The sequence below is a fragment of the Heterocephalus glaber genome, unplaced genomic scaffold (genome assembly GCF_053883595.1).
Source record: "Heterocephalus glaber isolate CG9 unplaced genomic scaffold, H.glaber_assembly_v1.0 deba00001594, whole genome shotgun sequence".
Taxonomy (NCBI): Eukaryota; Metazoa; Chordata; class Mammalia; order Rodentia; family Bathyergidae; genus Heterocephalus; species Heterocephalus glaber.
In genome coordinates, this window is record NW_028258369.1 from 5348601 (window position 1) to 5368544 (window position 19944).

General features: G+C 53.0%; 1 protein-coding gene across 1 annotated transcript; it reads left to right on the top strand.

Moving 5' to 3' along the window:
* The first annotated feature begins 6093 nt into the window (after positions 1 to 6093).
* On the top strand, positions 6094 to 18802 carry Arx (aristaless related homeobox). The gene is made up of 5 exons (XM_087193609.1): positions 6094 to 7311; positions 8992 to 9904; positions 12506 to 12551; positions 15279 to 15607; positions 17620 to 18802. The coding sequence occupies exons 1-5, from the start codon at positions 7116 to 7118 to the stop codon at positions 17858 to 17860; spliced, it is 1725 nt and encodes a 574-aa protein (XP_087049735.1). The 5' UTR covers positions 6094 to 7115; the 3' UTR covers positions 17861 to 18802.
* Positions 18803 to 19944: the final 1142 nt, after the last annotated feature.

Genomic DNA, 19944 nt, shown 5'->3' on the forward strand with positions numbered 1-19944 from the left:
GGGCCGGGGTTGGGGTTTCGCCGTCGGTGCGGGCGGTTCAGCCTGGGCGGACGCAGCCCCTAGGCCCTGAGTGTTCCAGTTCTCCGCCACCGTCTCGCTCTCCTAACCTCCGCTTGGGAGCCGGCCCCCATTCCTCAAAGATGCCAGGTGTCCTGGGAAAGGATATTAGGTGGGCTGGAAAGTCGGGGCGCAGTGGGAGCCGCTGGGGGAGGGCGGAAGTGCCCCAGGTCTGGAGAAGTCGCTGGCAGTGTTAAATGCAAGCCTTTTGCGCAGTTATTTTTATTCCAGGGTCTCTCTCTCTGTCTCTCTCTGTCCCCCACTCCCCACCCCCAACCTTCTGTTGAGCTATTTGTGTTTTCTGACCGGGTAAGGGAGCTTCTCAGCAGGAAATGAGGTATCTTTATTCCAGAAACACTGTGGTACTAATGGTATCTGTTCCAGAGCCGGCTCCCTCTTAGTCACGGGATTTTTTTTTTTTCACTTGCAGGTTATTTTGTGATGAAGGGAACAGAGCTCTGTGCAACCCCGGCATCTTCCCTCCTCCCTTCCACACAATGCAACTCTTAATTAAACACGGGAACACCCACGCCTCCCTTCCCATAGGACCCTTTCCGTCTGCTCCCCCGCCCCCTCTGAAATACCAGCCTTGTATGGGCAGGGAAAGCCTCGGGTTGAACTTCCCAATTAGCAAGACAGTGCAAAATAAGGCACTTTAAAGAACTGTTATCTCTCCTATTTTCGGATTCTTCCTTCTAGGCCTTACCCAGTAAATGTTTTGTTGGCCTTAGCATGACGTTAAAAGCCTACAGGTCTGAGGACATGCGATTGCAGACTTCAGAAGTTATTTTTCTGGTTAATGAGTTGAGATTTACATAGGGCAAAAGTAATAAGTTATAGATCGATTTGAACAGGAAGTTTTTGCCTTTGTAAAAAAGCTTCATCGGTCATTTTTAACCAGAGGTTAAGAACTTCAAGGAAACACAGTCATTTCCAGGTTGTACAAATCAAAGGTAGTTGGGCAGCAATCTTACATTTATTTCTCTTTTCTGGATTTCTGGCCAGATCAAGAAGGAGCAGATGATGTAAGAGTATCGAGAGTAGAGGAACCTGGGATTTGAGGATTCCCTCATGCAGATGCTGATAGTTGGGGGGCGTTTTGCCAGGGTCTCTCCAAAAGGTACAGAGCCATCCAGTCGGAAATGGAGGGGGGGGGGCTTAGAAAGGCGGAGAAATCGGAGATAGAAAGTAGAGAATCCTAAAATCAGAAGGTGGGGACCCTAAAATCTGAACGCGAGGAACTTACAATCAGAAGGTGGAGTAATCAAGAGTCACAAGGTGGGGAGCAATCACAGAGCCACGGTGTCGGGCTACCCCAGAGATGATTTCGAATAAAAGAAATCTCAGAGTAGCTGTGTTCAGACGACCTCTAAGGAGTGAGGGATCTGAAAGTGCAGGCCGCCAGGCCTCCAGGAACACCCTGGAGACTGCAGACTCAGATTTCTGCCTGGTTTCGCCTCCCCAGAGCTAGCCTTGGTCCCACCCCCAATTATTTCACTTCTAGGTCCAGTGTTTCCTGAGGTTCGCCCGCAAGAATCCACCCGGTAATTATCTCCCCTCTCGCGCTCATGGGGGGACATTAACCACGAACGCGCTGGAGAAGAAAGGTACAGATGGGTCTTTTATTGAACACTTGGAAATGTTTCCAAGGCTTTTGTTTTCTTCCCCCATTCATTCCTGCCGGATCACTGGGATCTGCCAACTTCAGTCCCTAAAGGATGCGGCGGGGAGGGCCCGGTCCACCCGGAGCCCCCGCTAGGGGGCGCGCTCTGGCCGTGGCACAAAGCCGAGCTCGAAGGGGGTGTTGCTGGGAGGGGGGGGGGGTTGGACGCGGAGAGCCGGGGTCCGAGGGGCCTCCGGACTGAAACTAGCATTGGGTCCCTTGTCGCTCCTTCCTGGAGTTCTAACCTGTGCCCACCCACCCTCGCCCCGTCCGGGGTCGCCAGGAGCAGCAACTACAAAGTAAAGGCTGCCCCTAGGTCCAACCGTCAGGTACCAGAGCAACGAAAGCAGAGGGCGGTGATTACAGGGTGCCGAGAAGTTTCCCTCTGAGGTCTGGAGACCTGGGTGCGGAGGCCGGTGGCTACAGGAGGATTCAGGGCAACAGCTCTCGGAACCCAACCACTAGCTTCTCGCCCATTAGAGGGAACGCACGCCCGGTATTCTGAGGGCAGACTGGAGGCTGCGACCATCTCGCCCAGCTTTACGCTTGGAAGAAAGCTTGAAAAAACCCGAGTTGCTGCTCTGATGGCTGTTAGAAGAAGAGGTGTCTGTTTGCCTTCTAGTTCTCACTCCTCCACCCGCTCCCCCTCCTGCTGCTGGGTAACAGAAAGTGGCGAAGTTTGCAAATAAAGGGAGTTGTCCTAACACAGTAATCACATCCACACGTCCATACCTTGAGGGCTCGGCCGTGGTCCTCGGGACGCTTCCCAAAAAAGCTGCTTCCTAACAGAGCTCTCCGGGCCAGCCGAGCCCTGATGATGGAACTCACGGCTCGGCTCAGGCGGACAGCGAAGAGGGAAGCATTGGCAAACACGAGGGAATCTTCCCGGGAAATCCACCCTATCGGCCCCTTTGTACAGTACCTTTCCACAGGGTGCTCCAATGAAAATACATCAACAAACACCCCATCCGCCGATGGCAGCCTGGGGAGAACTGAAGCAGGGATAGAAAGTGGAGGGCAAACTGGGGGCAAAGAAGGCGAGGGACAAGTTCTAGCCAAGCGGATTATGTTACATTTCCTCCTATCACCAGACTTCCAGGAGGAGATGTCGCGATTTGTGCATAAATTGAATATCCTGAAGTGGATAAGACTCGGAAAGCAGCATTTGAGGAGGTTAACCTTGACTGGTTGGAGTGAAGGGAGTGTGGGGAGGCAAATATTTCTGTTTGTGCCCTCCGGCTCTTCCCAGCACCGGCTGTCAATCCCGATGCTTGTTATCCTCACAAGGCTTCAGTTTGTTTGCCTGATCTCAGCAAGGTTTTCTTCCACAAGTAGAACTATAATTGCTATAATTCTACTGTATCATTTGGATCATTGAAGTATTGTTGTTTTCTCTCCCTCTTTCTCTCCTCCTAACACTGCAATAACGCGCTCCAGTGTTAAATTAGCAGGTTGCGGAAGACCATGAATGAATGAAAGTTTGTTAAAAAAAAAAAAAGAAATTAAATAAAAAAACAGCAAAATGACTTGGCAAAGGGGATATCACATCACAGAGAATCCTTGCGTGTAATCAGGACTTATTGTCTTCCTTTCCAATGGCTTCCAAATTGGTCGCCAGACTCCAATGAAGTTTATTTCTATTGTTTAAATATATGTTTTGAAGAGGTTGAGCATAATTTAAGGGGCCCTGAGCCATCCGGTGTGACTGGAAGCCCATTACAGCTTTATTTGTGTGTATATTGCACAATAAATTAAAACATGTCAAATGAAAAGTGTTTAAGGTTAACTCTCCTCCAAGCATTTCCCCCCCTGGATAATGACATCTCACTGCCACCCCCTTATCCTGCATTTCTTGCAAATATAATTTTGAGACTACAATGTAGAATTAGCTCTCTCACCACAGAAAAGAAAGGGGTTTCTTCTTCACCTCTTCTAAGTAATTATTATTTCCACTTCTGGGGACAAGCTCCCCCCCCCTTTTTTTTTACTATAAACAACAGTTTTAAACATTCTTGACCCTCACTTCCAGCCATGATTGTCATTTTTATTTTAGTGATTCATTTTAAAAGCAAATGAACCAAACGCCACTGTTTTCCAACCAGTCCAGGAAAAGCAAACCAACAGTTACAGATGTAAAGAGGAGACCCAGGAGTTATAAACAATAAAGTATAAATATGAGTAATATCACTAAAATGAAGTCATTTCTTATTAGAAAGTAAGTGGAAAAGTGAAGTGAAATGTCATTTCACTGGCAGAGTAAATATTAAATTGATCTAAACTACAAATACTTTTACACAAAGTCCTGTATCCAATTCTTAAAAGTCTGTCTATTCAGCGCACCAATCACATTCTTCCTAGACAGTCGAGGTACCATCTTATTTCTAAAATGACATATAGGGTAACACACATACATCTTACACCCATATTCTGAGTAGATATTGTGGAGACAGACAGCAGACTCTGCTCATCCGGTACCTTAGAAAAGTTTTCTGCAATTTAAAAAAAATTGAATCTCTGGGGAACACAAGAGTCAGTTATAGATTTTGAAGTTGGGTATTGAATTGTGACAAATCTCAGGGCTGCTGGGTAGGGCTGGGTCAGACCCTTCTCCTGTAGTTGAATGGGTGTGCCTTTCCAACAGCATCCTCACTTGGGAAGGTGGATTAGGAAATACCAAAAATAAATAACATAAAATAAGCAGAACAAATAGAACTAGTATTTTCAGACAGGTCTCCCAAAGGAACACTTCATAGTCCACTCATAGAATTGGATTTAATTCCAGGGATCATTAAGTCAGAATCTGAAAGTCTATGTTAACCTCCCTTTTACAGTGGATGATTAAATTTAGAACACACCCCAGCAGAAAGTCCGACTTCTTTTAAAAGAAGAACAGCTGCAGAAGGGGGAGGAGGGGAATGGAGGCAAAAAGTCTTCCACGGAGAGGGTTGAAACCCCGTTGCGCTCTCGGAAATGATTTGTGCATTTGTGTCTCTTTTTGTTCAACACGATCTTTCTTGGACTCATTTTCAACCCACTCCTTGCGTGTGCGGAGACGACTCTGAAGTCACAGAGCCACCTGGCAGCCGGGTCTTGTGGATTTCCGACACGGGGCCAGCCAGGGAGGGAAAAGTGCCTCTGTCTTCCCCAGCGACCCGCCGCAGGGACTCAGGCGAGGGTCCGCGGCTGGAGGCTCGGTGGAAACCGATGAGTCTTTGTGCCTCTCGGCTGCCTGCGAAGAGACCCGCGCGGCAGAAAGGGTTTGCGGGGCCGGAAGAGGATGGGGGAGGGAATCAGCGCGCGTAGTGTTAGTTTAAAGCCCAATAGGACAGTATAAAAAGTCCCACCGGACTACGGGTGAGGACGAAAAGAAAAAAAAAAATGCAGGAAAGGCAAGAGTGGATCCTAGGCGCCTTGGAACAGAAGGGGGTTTAAAAGAAAATCAAATGTCCAGGTAGCTCAGGTTTTCCTCTACTCCTCCCCCTCTCCGCTCCCATCATCCAAGTGTACGAAAACCGGTGAGAATCCAGCTAGAATCGAGAGAGAGAGAGAGAGAGAGAGAGAGAGAGAGAGAGAGAGAGAGAGAGAGAGAGAGAGAGAGAGAGAGACTAAGCAAAGAAAGCGAGACAGGAAGAGAGAAAGAAACCCTTTTGGTCCTGCCTTTAATAGTAGTAGTAGTAGTATAGCATTCGGATTAGTATTGCTAATGTGTCTGTTTCCAACTCTTTATGCCCCTCAAGTTGTGTCTTGAATGCGCCTGCCAAGCCAGTCTGTTCTGTCTGCCACCCAGCCACTAACATCCAAGAGTTATGCAGATGTTTATGGCTAGGGAAAAATTCCAGTTAAGCATCCTTGTATTTTTAAATACTGACTGTAAGTGATTCAAGTATAATCCTTTGTAAAACGCTTTTCTCTTTGACACGCTGAGGGGATTGAAAGGGAAAAACCCGAAGTGGATTCCCCTTTCCCGACCCCTCTCCCACCCACCACCCTCGCCCCCACCCGGCCAGCGCCAGAGCCTTGGCTGTCCCTTGGGCAGACCCTCGCCTGGGGTGGACCCAACTTCTCTCAGAGTTGGTTCTTGGCTGTCAGCTTTGGGTGCACAGGAAGCTGTTTAAAAGAGAAGAAACGTGCTCTCCCTAGGGCTCACTTCTCTCACCTTTGCTAATGGAAAGTAGGTAAAGAGAATGCGGAATTTTAGACGCATGAATTTGGTTGAATCTGAGTTTGGGGTTCCTTCCACCCTTGGGTGCTCGGAAGCCACCCCCCCCCGCCCCCGTTCCCGGGAATTGCACTCCCCAGGCTCTGTTAGAGACCCAACAGCCTGGTGGTAACGGCTTAACTGAGATGAATTTGGAGGAAAGAGGAGAGTCCTGGGAGATGAGGGAGACTCCCAGGCTTGTCCCAGTAGTTCCTTCCTTGAGGCTAACAGTCCGGAGTCCCTTTCTGCTCTGTCGGTTCTCTAGAGAAGGCCGAGCGCCTCTGGCAGAGCTTTGTCTTTGAGGGAGCCTCATCTCATTCCAGAGTTAAAAACCCAGAGGAGTACGCCTGAGACGCTGTTAGCAAGAGAATAACAGCCAGGCTGGGGGCGAAGTGGAACTGCGCAGGGCGTTGGGCCACAAGAGAAAGCCTGACTCCCAGATGGCAGGTATTTGCTCGCGACCCCGCACGCTGCCACCAGAGACGCTCGCTGAGGTCAAGGCGCTATTTTGGAAGCTCAGTGGGCTTTGAAAAGTGTCAGGTGGGCCTGAACGTGAGCCTCGGAGCTTTGCCTTCTGGGAGCGAGGTCTAGGGACTGGCGGAAGGAGCGCACGACGCCCAGGTGGCACCCACAGGCCTGGCATTCGAATAAGCTGTAGCTTTGGGCCAGCCCTAAAGAGTTACAGGAGGATCTGTAGGAAAAGGATGGTATACTTGGAAAGTTGTTAGTTTAAAAAAGAGAGAAAGGAAAAAAGAAGGAAAGAGAAAGACAGAAAGACAGAAAGAAAAAAAAATTGGCTCTGGTGCGTGCCTGCTGCTACACCCCACACACCCCGCTGGCCCCTCCGAAATCCACTCCGGGCTTTGCTCTGCGCCCACAGCCCGATTTAGCCCGGCCTCTGGCGAGAGCCAATCAGACTGCGGCTCTCAGCACGTGGAGGAGAGAGACTCCAGCGCTCCGCGCCCGCTTCTCACTACACTTGTTAAAGCTTGTCCTGAGCGCGGAGAGGGGCGAGCTCAGGCTGCGGGCAGGGAGGGAGCCAGCAGTCGGCATCCGAGGGAGGCAGAGAGGCACAAAGATCGCAGTAATATCCGTTATAACCAACCATCTAACCCAGCCCCATCACACACCCACCCACCCCACCCTCCGGGAGAGGCAGCCAGCGGACCCTCTCTGTGTCGGGAAAAAGCCCCAGCCATGAGCAATCAGTACCAGGAGGAGGGCTGCTCCGACAGGCCGGAGTGCAAAAGTAAATCTCCAACTTTGCTCTCCTCCTACTGCATCGACAGCATCCTGGGCCGGAGAAGCCCGTGCAAAATGCGGCTGCTAGGAGCCGCGCAGAGCTTGCCCGCCCCGCTGGCCAGCCGCGCTGACCAGGAAAAGGCCGTGCAAGGTAAGGCTGTGCCTATCAGGCACTTGCAAAGAGCGCTGGGCTCTGGTTTGGATGTTTTATGTTTGGGGGGCCAGGGGCCTGAGGCTTGTCAAGTTGGAGAGCAGGGAAGGAGAGGGGACAACTCTGAGGCCTGGTGCCTCAAAGGAGCTCTGAACATCTCGCCAGGGGCTGTCTCTCCCTCTCTCCTTCTTTCTCTCTCTCCCTGCTTCCAGAAAATGCAGAGGCCCAGTTTGGCTTGGAAACTCTTAGGTTCTCAGTGTCGTTAGGTAGTTTAACTGCTGCTTTCGGCGGCCTTGGGTGTGCTGTGAAGAGGGCCGGTGGGTGAGGAACAGCAGGTACCTGTCCTTTTAGACCTTTGTACAACAACTTGATGAAGATGAGAAACCCAAAGGCTGGTGAATGGGGGTCTCCAGGCAGGGTGAGCCCTAGCCTTTCCTCCTTGGAAGATTTCTTTATAGGCAGTGTTTGCTATCTTTTTAAAATTGTGTGTTACTTGTGACTTTTTAAACCCAAGCTTTACAGAAAACATTTCCCTGGGATTCCCCCAAAGCTCCTTATTGTGTTTGAAATGTATGAAATGTGTGGCTGCTGGGTACTGTTTTTTCCTCTGCTGTTATTTTTTAAAAAGAGTTGAGCAATGGAGAGATATGGGAGAGGGTTTATTCATTAAAAATTCCAGAACTATCGTTTTGTCCCGAACCTGTTACAGTCAAATTTCGCCTTGAGCTGGACGCAGAGATGTTGTAGGGAAAGAACTGCTAGTTTTGTGTTTTTTTTTTAAATCCTAAAAACAGCGGTCCAGCCACAACGCTGCTGAGAAGACAGGAGTGGACTGCGGAGAAATGACCGTTTAAAATAAAACTGACTTTTTTCCTTTCTTTTTTTAGCCTGCAGTGGCACCTGTGTCAGGCGCTTCCTCGAAGGGAAGGAACGGCCTGTGCCTCTTGTACCCCCTTCTGTCCCCCACCCCAGGCCTTTCCCGGCACATTTTCACTAGGATGATTTTATTCCGCCTTTTGTGCTAGGACTCCTGCCCCCTCCGGAGGTGGGCTTTGGGGGCTAGGTCAAGCTCAGGGCCACTTCGCCCCGCGGGGAGCGCCCCTCTTGCTAGCCTGCGGCACCCCTGTGGTGGAGCAGCGGGCAGAGATGCACAGAGTTTTCAGGGTGATGGTGATCTTTTTTAAGTTGTTGAATGATTTTGGATTCTCCTCTGCCTCAGAACGGGAAGAAAAAAAAGTGGGAGTGAGCAAGGGGGGAAGAAAAAGGAAAGAGGAAGGAAGGGAAGAGGGGGAAGGGAATTCACGCAAAAAGAGAAAGGAAGAAAAGGCGAGAGAAGGCGGAAGATGAGGAAAAGAAGAGAGGGGAGAAAAATGAAAGCGGGAATGAGAGAAATAGGTAAGAGAAGGAATAAAGGAAATAAAGGGCAGAGTGAGAGGGAAAGGAGGGAGGGAGGGGGGAAAGAAACGGGGGAAAAGAGGGAGAGAAAAAAGAGAAAAAGAAGAAGAGAAAGAAAAAGAGCAAGAAAAGTGGGGAAGGGGTCGAAGTCTGCGGGCGCCCGCTGAGGTGCGCGCGCCTGGGCCTAGGCACGGAGGGGCTGTGGCCGGCTAGCCGGCGCGGGCGGCCACTCCGGAGGGGACTCCCGGGCGAGCTGGCACGCTGACCGCTGTCCCTTGCCCGCAGGCTCCCCCAAGGGCAGCAGCGCCCCGTTCGAGGCCGAGCTGCACCTGCCGCCCAAGCTGCGGCGCCTGTATGGTCCCGGCGGGGGCCGCCTCCTCCAGGGCGCCGCGGCGGCGGCGGCGGCGGCGGCGGCGGCGGCGGCGGCGGCCTCGGCCACCGCCACCGCGGGTCCGCGGGGGGAGGCCCCTCCACCGCCACCGCCAGCCGTGCGGCCAGGGGAGCGGCCGGACGGCGCGGGGGCCGCCGTGGCCGCCGCCGCCGCGGCCGCCGCAGCCTGGGACACGCTCAAGATCAGCCAGGCGCCGCAGGTGAGCATCAGCCGCAGCAAGTCGTACCGCGAGAACGGGGCGCCCTTCGTGCCGCCGCCGCCCGCCCTGGACGAGCTGAGCGGCCCCGGGGGCGTCGTGCACCCGGACGAGCGCCTCGGCGCCGCCGGCGGCCCGGGCAGTGCCCCGGCGGCGAGTGGCGGCACGGGCGCGGAGGACGACGAGGAGGAGCTGCTGGAAGACGAGGAGGATGAGGACGAGGAAGAGGAGCTGCTGGAGGACGACGAGGAAGAGCTGCTGGAGGACAATGCCCGCGCTCTGCTTAAGGAGCCTAGGCGCTGCGCTGTGGCCGCCCCTGGTGCGGTGGCCGCAGCCGCCGCCGCCGCCGCCGCCGCCGCCGCCGCCGCCGCCGCCGCCGCCGTGGCCACCGAGGGCGGGGAGCTGTCGCCCAAGGAAGAGCTGCTGCTGCACCCGGAGGACACTGAGGGCAAGGATGGCGAGGACAGCGTGTGCCTGTCTGCGGGCAGCGACTCGGAGGAGGGGCTGCTGAAGCGCAAACAGAGGCGCTACCGCACCACGTTCACCAGCTACCAGCTGGAGGAACTGGAGCGGGCCTTCCAGAAGACGCACTACCCAGACGTCTTCACCAGGTACTGGCGGGGCGGGCGCGGTGGCAGTGGCGTGGCGGGAGGGCACGCGAGGGTTGCAGACAGGGTTTGGGGTGGGCAGGGGCCCCCGAACTCGGGGCACTTTCCTCCTGGACTGCGGCGGCTCACCTTCCCGAACACCCACCTTTGCTTTTCCATAAACGGCCCGCTCCTCCTCCTCCCCCCTCCGAATTGAAGTTCAGGCTTCGGTAGTTTCTTTACTTCCCAAGGTTGGTTTAGTTTAATGTTTTCAAATTACAAGTTTTAGTTAGAGAAAAAGAAGCAGCCTCTCCAAAGATCGCCCGAAGGGAAGGTGCCACTCCGGGGAGGCGCACACATGCACTGTCCCAGGCCCCGAGTCCCGGGCCAGGTCCCTGGCGAAGCCTAGGAAGCCTGTGAGAAGTCGCCTGGCCAGAGCAGCGCAGAGGTTATTTTTGGCCACTGTATCGTGTGCTCGCCATCCCTGCCCGGTGCCCCAAGAGTCTGGTGGGTATCAGTTACGCTGTTTGCAGCGAAGCTGGAGCCCGTGCCTGCGAAGAAGGCCTTTAAAAAGATCTGAGTTCTGTCATTTGAGGGCTCCCAAAATAACCGAAGGAAGTCGGAACTGGTCAATGTTTGGTGTCTGTACACCTGAGAGGCACCAGCCAGAATCTTGCCCTCTGGTCTCTGTCCTCCCCTCGCCCCCGCCCCTGCCTCCGAGCCCAACACACATTAAACCCAGCATGTGTTTACTGGAAACGGGTTTAAGGGTGAGCCAATGATTGCTGGAAGCCTGACAGACAGTAGACTAGCAGTTGGGGGGATTTTCTCTTTGGAAGAGTGTCCAAGGTGGCTGTGCAGCGTGATCACACTCCACTTGTCTCTGGCTAGAGTTTTTCTGGGGAAGATGTGCTGGTGGTGTAACCCGGGCCTCTGGGCCCCTGGTTTTTCAGCGGACCTGGAGCGCCGGCAGGGCAGGAACATTTCTCTCCCAGCCCAAGATCAATGTGTGGGCTCAGGCAAGAAGCCAAGGTTAGGGCAAATGCCCCCCCACCCCCCCAAGACCACCACCACCACCACCACCACCACGAGGAGGAGAGAAGGGGACCTGTGTCTGCCTGGCACAGGGCTTGTCAAGCGCAGGCAGCTCCTTCGCAGCAGACGTGTGCAGCTTTTCAATGTGTCTTTTAGAGGGGGAAAGCTGCCTGATCCTTTGAACCAGAGGGGAAATCGCTATTTAGGACTCAGAAGGCCTGAGCCAGCTCAAAAATGTAGTTGGTTTAGCAATTGCCAAACTCTGGCAATTGGATTTAAGTGTATTTAATGGGGCGAGGGCACTAAAGTTAGTTATCCCTGAGCAAAACTTGCTCCTCCCCTGTGTCACCCAGTCTCTTCCTTATCTTTAATAAAGGAAATGAATTTTAAAATCAGTGTGTGCTATCAAATAGGTAATTGGACAACCGGCTTTTGTGTTGATCACACACATGTATTTCAAAAGAAGAAAGTGAGCCAGGGAAGCCCCTTTTTTAGCTTGGGAGGGGGGACCAAAGTGCGCCAGGAGGGGCCACTGCTCTCCGCCTCTGCACCCCCACTTCTCTCCAGCCTAGGTGTCTGAGCCGTTAGGCTGTAGCGCGGCTGGGGGGCAGCCAGGACTGCAGCTTTAGATCTGCTGGTGCTCGCTGTAAGGGGAGGGGCGACGGGAGGCACTCAGCGAACCGATTTTCTCCTAGTGCTGAAGTTTCAGGTGTGGACGGGGCCTCCTGGCAGCGCAGACTCGGGGCCCAGGCTCTGGCAGCCCCAGCTCTTTCATATTAGCGAATCGAGAGCCAATTATTCTCGGCGCGCTCATATTTTCGGTAAACAGGTCGTAAGCCGTTCTACAGCATCTTAATGGTTTTCTATTTGCCTTAATTGTCGCAGTAATAACTGCAATGACGGGGTAGGGTTTCAGCTAAATTGACTTCCCCTGAGATGGGCAGGGTTTGTAGTGGGCACTGGAGTCAGGAGGTGCTCGGAATTTTGTTTAATCGAAAAATTACCCCATGAACTCTTAATAAGCTTAACATATCTCCAGAGGGTAATGGGGAGTGTGACCTAAGGGGGCGAGTGAGGGAGAATGGTAGGGGAGAGAGAAATGGAGAAAAATCCAGAGTTGGGGGTAAAGGGAGCCAGAAAGAGGAGAGGGGAGAATTTTTTTTAAAAAGGCAGAAGGAAATCAAGAAGGTAGAAAAAATTATTTTAGTTGAGGGCTGAGCTCTGCTCCCATTTAGTATTAGGACAAAACAGAGCAGAAGTACTGTGTGTGCCTGTGTGCTTATGTTTCCTGCTTACCTCTGACCCAAGAGAGGGAGAGAATCTGCATGTCCAGGTTTGTGGGATTATAGACCCATGAAGCCGCCCTGTCACACTTGAATATGTTATAATACATAATATTCTACATCTGGCAACATGTGTTTTCATGTTTTCAGTCAGACAGTAGGCAGTGCAGTAATGAGGGGATGGATGGTGATGTCCTTGTACTTGGAGATGGGGCAGGCGGCCAAGGGACTAGAGGAGGCCTGCCAGGGAGGGAGTCGCTGGGGCTGGGGCCCGAGGTGACCTCTTGTCTGTGTTGCTTTCTTATAGGGAGGAACTGGCCATGAGGCTGGACTTGACTGAGGCCCGAGTCCAGGTGAGCTGCACACGGAGAAGGAAGAAGGGAGGGGGTAGGACTGGGGGGACAGTGGGAGAGAGATCGAGGTGGGTCGGTGGGCTCTGGGGAGAGGGCGGTCCCTAAAGAGAAGCAGAATCAGAAAAGCAGACCCAAGCACTTTCACACACACACACACACATACACACAGTGCGAGCGCGCACAAAGATATTTAAAAATTAAGACTTAGGAGGTGGGAAGGGAAGATGTAGGGTAAGAACAGGGCTTTTAGGGACCCTGAGACTGCAGTTCAGGAGCCCCCAGTCCCAAAGCCCCTATAGAAAACAATCCACTGAGGACTTCTGATTGAAATAATGGGATGGAGCATGGATTTGGTTGTTAGACAAATCCGCTCAGCTCCAAGCAGGTATTTGGCTGCGATTAAGTCTCCAATCGGGCTTCATAAAAGCCCACTTAGTGCTAGAACAAACAGGGCCATTTGAAGGCAAAATGCTGTTTGATTTCCCCTCCGCCCTGCACAAGGAGCTGGCTAATGCTATTTGATTTCCCATTTTTTATAGCAATGAGCCCACATTGATCTAATAGGGAGTGAGTGCAATGCTATTAAAGGTGTTTGCAGCCCCATACCAGAGTGCATTTCCGAACCCAGGCCTCATAACCAAAGAGACGATCAACACTGGGCAGCCCCAATGGCCAACAGAAAACAGATGTCCCTGGGTTAGGAGCTGAGTGAATCACTTTACAGTCAAAATCAAGCACTGATAAAGCACAATAAATTCCATATGGCTCATTTAATACACAACAGCTTCTTGCATTAGAGGGCTAATGATGAGGCCTGTCCCCTCCTTTCTGTTGACACATTTCTCCATTGTCAAACAGAGATGTGACAGCAACTCCACATTTTCAGCTCAGGGGAACAAGTCGTGGGAAAGTTAAATAACTTTTAAAAAGAAAGAGAGCGCCCCCTCCCCTTCTCCTCTCCCCCTATTCACTAGAGAAGATGTAATTAAGTGAATATGAATTATTAGAGTCCTTTCGTTTACCTTTGGGGAGCCTCAGAGGTATTAATTCAATAATGAGGAATTGCATGGGGACATCTTGATAATTGCAGTTGAGCCAGAGAGAGGATCGTCTGCAAAAAGGTTTCCACGTTCTTCAAGGGCATTCTGCCTCCACTGCCCCCGTTCCCCTCCTTTACCCCTTTCAATGTGATGGAGGAGTGGCGCGGATATTCTCGTCTAGACAGATTTGCATGCACAAAAGCTGCCCACCCAGCCTGGTCCCATCTACAGCCTAACTTTTTCAAACCTCCCAGTCTCCACCCTGGCATGTTTCTGCAGTTCACAAATAGACTATTTGAAGACCATGGGATGGGTCTTATGGATGGGCCCCCTTTCAGCAGAATTTGAAGTAATCAACTGATTTGGAGTCTTGATTTTTCTTGCCCTGGCTGGCTGTCTAGAAGTCAAACCAAGCTTAGCTGCTTAGTGCTAGCAACAACCTCTCCCCCAGGGCTATTTGAAAGACATGAACGTCTTTACATTTTTAACACATTCCTCAGGCATCTTGTACATTATATTTTAATATAACTCTGTATAGCCCTGGAGTTCATTCTTAGTTTTTAGATTTGTGTGCAGTCATAAATCCAGCCCTAAAAATATTAATGCCTTCAGGGTAGAAGGAGCATATCTTCTCAGCTGTGGGTGTGATGAGCAGGTCACATAAAAATAATTTCATGCTCCTGGGGTTATTTTTAATGATGGTAGCTGCCATGTTTCAAAGGTCTCTATTAAAAACTGCTTCGCATTAAGAATTAGGAAAATACCTTGGGCTGAAAGCCTCCCCCACACCTAAAATTATCTTATTTGAATAACCTATTTAAACCACATCCCCAAAAGGAAATAAAGGACTGTTAGCTATGAAGGTGGGAAAAAGTCTACTGGTATCCTGCCCTCTGCTTTCTGTGTACCCAGGTTTTACTGCATTATTCCTCTGTGGTTTTCTTTCTGCAAAGAACCTGCCTTTGCATAGGGCCCCTGCAGAGAGCAGCCTGTGACCCCCCAATTCATTTCATGGACAACTCATCCCCTAAAATGTAGACCTGTTGGCTAATTACGGTGAACATTTAGGTGTCCAATAAATACTCCTGCAAAAACCCCCCAATCGTTTGCTTCCCTTTTCAGGACAGAGCAGGGGTTTTGCCCATGCTTGGGTAAACCTGAGATAGGTGACAATAACTAATATGCAGCAAAACAGGTCATTCATCTCTTGGTGGCTGCCCATTCTAGAGGCACCATTCAATATGTGCTTTCATTTGCCTTATTCTACTCATTCCCCACAACAGAAAACTTACTATCCCCACTTTACAGCTTATAAAACTGAGGTTCAGAGAGGTGTAGGTGACTTGCCTAAAGTCCTGCAGTGAGGAAGGGACAGTGCAGACATTTAAAATTTGGTGGACCCCCTCTCTGAACACACCAACCATTTTCCCTGAACCTGGAAGACTGGACTAATTAGAACATCCACTGGAAAGGGTTTGCTTGCCATTGTTTCCCCTTGCCTTTAACTTTGGGCTCCTATTCGCTGCTCGTTTGGCCCCAGATGTGTCTGAGAGCAACCCTAGGCCAAAGAGGGGCAAGGTGGGCGCGGGCCGCAGTGGAAGGGAGGGCGGCCCTGGGCGCCCAGGGAAGGGGCTGGTGCTTGCCCAGACGCGGAGCCGCGCCGACCCTGGCCCTCTCCGCTTTTCAGGTCTGGTTCCAGAACCGTCGGGCCAAGTGGCGCAAGCGGGAGAAGGCTGGCGCGCAGACCCACCCCCCGGGGCTGCCCTTTCCCGGGCCGCTCTCGGGCACCCATCCGCTCAGTCCCTACCTGGACGCCAGTCCCTTCCCCCCGCACCACCCCGCGCTAGACTCGGCCTGGACGGCCGCCGCCGCTGCCGCCGCCGCCGCCTTCCCGAGCCTACCTCCGCCTCCGGGCTCGGCCAGCCTGCCACCCAGCGGGGCGCCGCTGGGCCTGAGCACTTTCCTTGGAGCTGCTGTGTTCCGGCACCCGGCCTTCATCAGCCCGGCGTTCGGCAGGTAACGTGTAGCCCTGGAAGGCGGGCAGGCTGTCTGTCTGTCTGACATACACACATACACACGCTGAGGAGGCTGGAGGTCAGGGAGAAAGCAAGAGACGGGCTACACACTTTTTCCTTTGGCCTAGCCTCAAGAGATCTTAGCCAAGGGAAATACTCTAATTTTGACTTTTAAAAAATGTGAGACTTGAAGGAAATGACTTGGAACTGAGCAGGAAGGGGAGGGCAGTTGGCAGTGACAGCAACGGTGACAACTGTCTGGTGAAAGCTGTAAAAGTACGTTTGAAAGCAAGAACAGTCGTCTCAGCCTTAAGTGGTATGAATGCAAATTCGGACAGGTGTGGGCTGTAGAGCAGGGATGAGTTTTCAAGCTTTGCAAAAGTCCTACTGGGCCCAAATCCTGGAGCCTGAGGAACACATTCCTTGTCACTCAAGTGACCTGTTTCCACACATGCACAACCCCAGAGCCCCATAGCACACAAGACAACGAAATAAAAGAAAGTTCATCGTATATGATAACTCCCTTTCTTTAAATGAGTATCAAATGATGAAATTTTAAAATCTGTATAATCACACAAAGAAACAAAGGAGGGATGTATTAAGTTGGGAAGTGCAGTGAAAATAAAACTGAATGCAGCTTCAACGATCTCTCATTGGGAGAACAAAGAAATAATAGAATCATCCAACTGCGCAGCCACTTAAAAATCATCTTTCAGAAAATTAAAAATAAGACGAAGTAAAATTAGTTTCTTGTAACAAACCTACAAGCTTAAACAGCTAGTGCACTGAAGTGTAGTGACTCAGTTTCCCTAATGGAACCAAGGCATGTTACGCACCCCCCCACCCCCCCGTCACACATTATCATTTCATTCTGAAAAAAAAAGTTTAAATCTTGGGTATCTTTACCCCCACTCTTCCCCTTGACAACAAATGACTGGGAAAACCTGGGGAACCCGCAGGGCTAGAGCATCAGGCTGAGGGATCAGTCTGGAAGACGGAGTGGCGGGGGACGGGGGTGGCAGGCTTGGGAGGAGGAGCACGCGCTCCCAGAGCCCAGGTGGGCTCGTTTCTAATTGTGGAACTCCTGAATTGGCCCGCGGGGGCCTGGAGCCGGGACCGTGGAAGAGGCGGCTGGGAAAGCCCAGCGGGCCCTGGGAGGCAGTAGGGGTGGGAGCCCAGGCCAGCCCGGGCCTCAGCTGCAGGTCTTCGCTCCTGTGTGGAAGGGGTGACGCGCGGTGCAGAGCAATCCCGGGGCTGCCTGGAGGCGGTGGCCTGGCATGGGTCCCAGGCTTGAGCATCGTCTGGCGCGGCGTGCGGTAGTCTCGAGGCAAGAGGTCGCAGAGGCGCTGGAGGGCGATGGGGAAAGAGTGTCGCCGCTCCCGGATTTGGGGCCGCCGGCAGGTCACCGCTGCCCCTAGAGTGGAAATCAACAGGCGGGCGCCCTCAACTCCCAGCCTGCGGGCATTGGCCCGGGGCTGGCAGCTTATCCCTGCGCGGGAGGGTGGCCGGGCCTACGTTGGTGGCTGGAAGGCCAGCAAGCGAGGCCAGCTTGCCTGGGACAAAGGGAGTCTGAGGCTGAAAAGGAGCCCGAGAGTTCAGAGTCTGTAGTGTAGGTCTTGATCAGTCTCCCCCCACCCCTTTTTCTCTCCTCTCTCCACACGATCTCTTAGCAAATAGTTTAATTGGAGAACGCGGCCTTGGATCACACTCCCTGCTTAAGCCAGATCCGCGCAGCTGGACCGAGGAGTTTTTGGCCGCGGGGCCTGCCTCCGGCCCCTCTGGAATCTCTGGTCCCAGGGTCTTTTCCCGCCAGTTCTCGGCTCTGGCGAAGTCCTCCGATCGCTCTCCCGCCCCTACGCCCGCCACTGCCCACGCCCCCGCTAGCTGCCCTCCTGAGGCCCGCGCCGCAGCGGCTGCGCCTTCTGCAGCCCTAGGGAGAGGCGGCAGGCACCGCTGCCCCGGGAGCCGCGCTCCGCGCCGAGGCCGTGACCCCGCTGTTTGCTTTCCCCGCAGGCTCTTTTCCACCATGGCCCCCCTGACCAGCGCGTCGACCGCGGCCGCGCTCCTGAGACAGCCCACTCCGGCCGTGGAGGGCGCGGTGGCTTCGGGCGCACTGGCGGACCCGGCCACGGCGGCCGCAGACAGACGCGCCTCCAGCATAGCGGCGCTGAGGCTCAAGGCCAAGGAGCACGCCGCGCAGCTCACGCAGCTCAACATCCTGCCGGGCACGAGCACGGGCAAGGAGGTGTGCTAAAGGCTGCCCTCCACCCTCGCGCCCGGAAAGGTCACTTCACTCAGCACCACTCAAGACCAAATGGAAACAGAGGACCAGCACACTCCTGAGATGGCACTGAGAGAGCGCAGCCGCCTTCGCAGCAGCCTGGAAGCGCGAAAGGCAGCCCTAGGCGCTAACGGACGTGGCAGCTCCTCGGCTGGCTGTCCACCCTCCCCGTCCCCTTCCCTGTCCCCGTCCCAGTCCCCGCCACTGCCAACCTCGTTCCAACTGGAACGTCCACTTTCTCCCATTCTTACTTTGCTGAAAATACCGGGGAGGTTTTCTCCCCAAGACGCCTGATTATTGAAGTTAAAATTTTCAAAAGCCCAACCCCTCTTCCTGCTGACACCCCACTTAGCTTTTTTAAAATAGCATTTTGGCTCTCTAAGTTGATCTCCCCAGCGCGGCCCGGCCAGAAGCCTGGGCCAGGGAAGTGAATGCGAGTCTGTAAGATAGCTAACAGTGCACTTAAAGGAAAGGGGCGTCTTGTTCTTGTTCTCTTCTTCATCATACACCAACCAAGGTTTTTATATCAAACCAAAGGGAAATACTCTGCTAGAATATGGACTGCTGAAGTCACCAAACTGTGATTATTGATCCTGTACATACCATTGTTATTAAAAAAAGAACAGAGCTTTGTATATTTGAAATGTTATAACGCAATTGCACTCAGCGTGGTATGCTAAAAGTTTGTCCTCCTGTAGATTCTTACTGTGTTGTAGATACGGTAGGGTTCCTAGACAAATATTTATGTACTCAAGCCCTTTATTTAACTTATTAACTGTAGAGGCTTCCGAAACCTTCAAGATAAAGGCAATGGTACAGTACTTTTGTGTAATGTGTAATTGTTATCACTTTTCCTTGCTATCTAGTGGAGAAGTGTCACGCTCAAAATAAAAAAAAAATATATGTTTAACAATAGGAAGTGTGGATGCTTGCTGTGGGTGCCTAGGGGACCTTAGAAGGGCCCCCCACGGGGGCCAGGGGTGGGCCAGGCACCCTCACTGCCTGGATCGATCTGCACACGCATTTTCCCTGTTGAGGCCCCTGGTTTGAATCTGATTCTGTCAGGGATCCGGTTTCCTACGAAGGTTAAGGACCTGGCCGAGGTGCTTTTCGTGCACTTCATCTCCCCTGGGTCCTGTCGCAGCCAGAGCAGGGGGTCCTGGGCTACGGAGGTGGGGTGTATTCCAGGGTAGGTGGGTGTATAGTAGGCGTTGCTGACGGTGCAGTCAGACGTTTGAAGCGAGCGGGAGTCTTAGCTGGGAAGGCGAAGGAAGCTGTTCGTGAAAAGTGCCACGTAGCGAGGAAGTGCGCAGTCCGAGATGACAGGTAATGGCGAGAACCAGAAGCCGCAGCGCTGCTTCCGAGGGGGCGGGCTCCGCGGTACAGGCTGGGAGGAAGGAGATGGAGCCAGGGGGAGGGGGAGAGGGAGACGAGAGGGAGAGGGGGGAGGGGGAGGGGAGAAGGAGGGAGAGAAAGAGAGAAGGCGCAGGAACAGTGATGGAAAGGCAGCCAGGAGTATCCAAGTGGCAGGTCTTAACTCGACAAATGTCATTACATCACTTATCCAAGCATTGGGAAATGTATACATTTTTAAAAATCTAAACAACTCAGGTTTCTCCAGGAGACCCAAACAGATTTGCGATCCTTAGCCCCCTCGTCGCACCCTTCCCGCGGCGGGAACGGAAGCTTCCACCTTCCCTGGCCCTGCCTGCGCCCCTTCGGTGACCACTGGGTGGAAGCCCGCCCGCGGGGGCTGGGTGTAGCCAACGCTCCCAGGGTGAGGGAAAAGGGAAGAGAAGCTTAATTAGTTTCAATTTGCAGTAATTAGAGCGCCGGACCTTTGGGAAGAGGGGCAGGCGGGGCGGAGGGGGGGGCTCCAGCGTCTCGCCTGAGCTGGGGCCGGCCGCCCCGCCACGCCAAAGGCCAGTCGGTGGACGCGGGGGGCGCGGTGTGTCTCCGGGCCCAGGCCAGTAGGGCTCCTCGCGCGCCCTGGAAGGAGGGGGCCGTGTCCCCTGGCGGCCTGGGGCGCAAGTGTGAGCGGCCCAGGGGGAAGGCAC

What these genes read in the sequence shown, in the direction of transcription:
- Arx (XM_087193609.1), top strand. Translation starts at nt 7,116, where the DNA reads ATGAGCAATCAGTACCAGGAGGAGGGCTGCTCCGACAGGCCGGAGTGC. An exon ending in CCAGGAAAAGGCCGTGCAAG is followed by an intron (nt 7,312 to 8,991) that starts GTAAGGCTGTGC and finishes CCTTGCCCGCAG; the next exon opens with GCTCCCCCAAGGGCAGCAGC. An exon ending in TGACTGAGGCCCGAGTCCAG is followed by an intron (nt 12,552 to 15,278) that starts GTGAGCTGCACA and finishes TCCGCTTTTCAG; the next exon opens with GTCTGGTTCCAGAACCGTCG.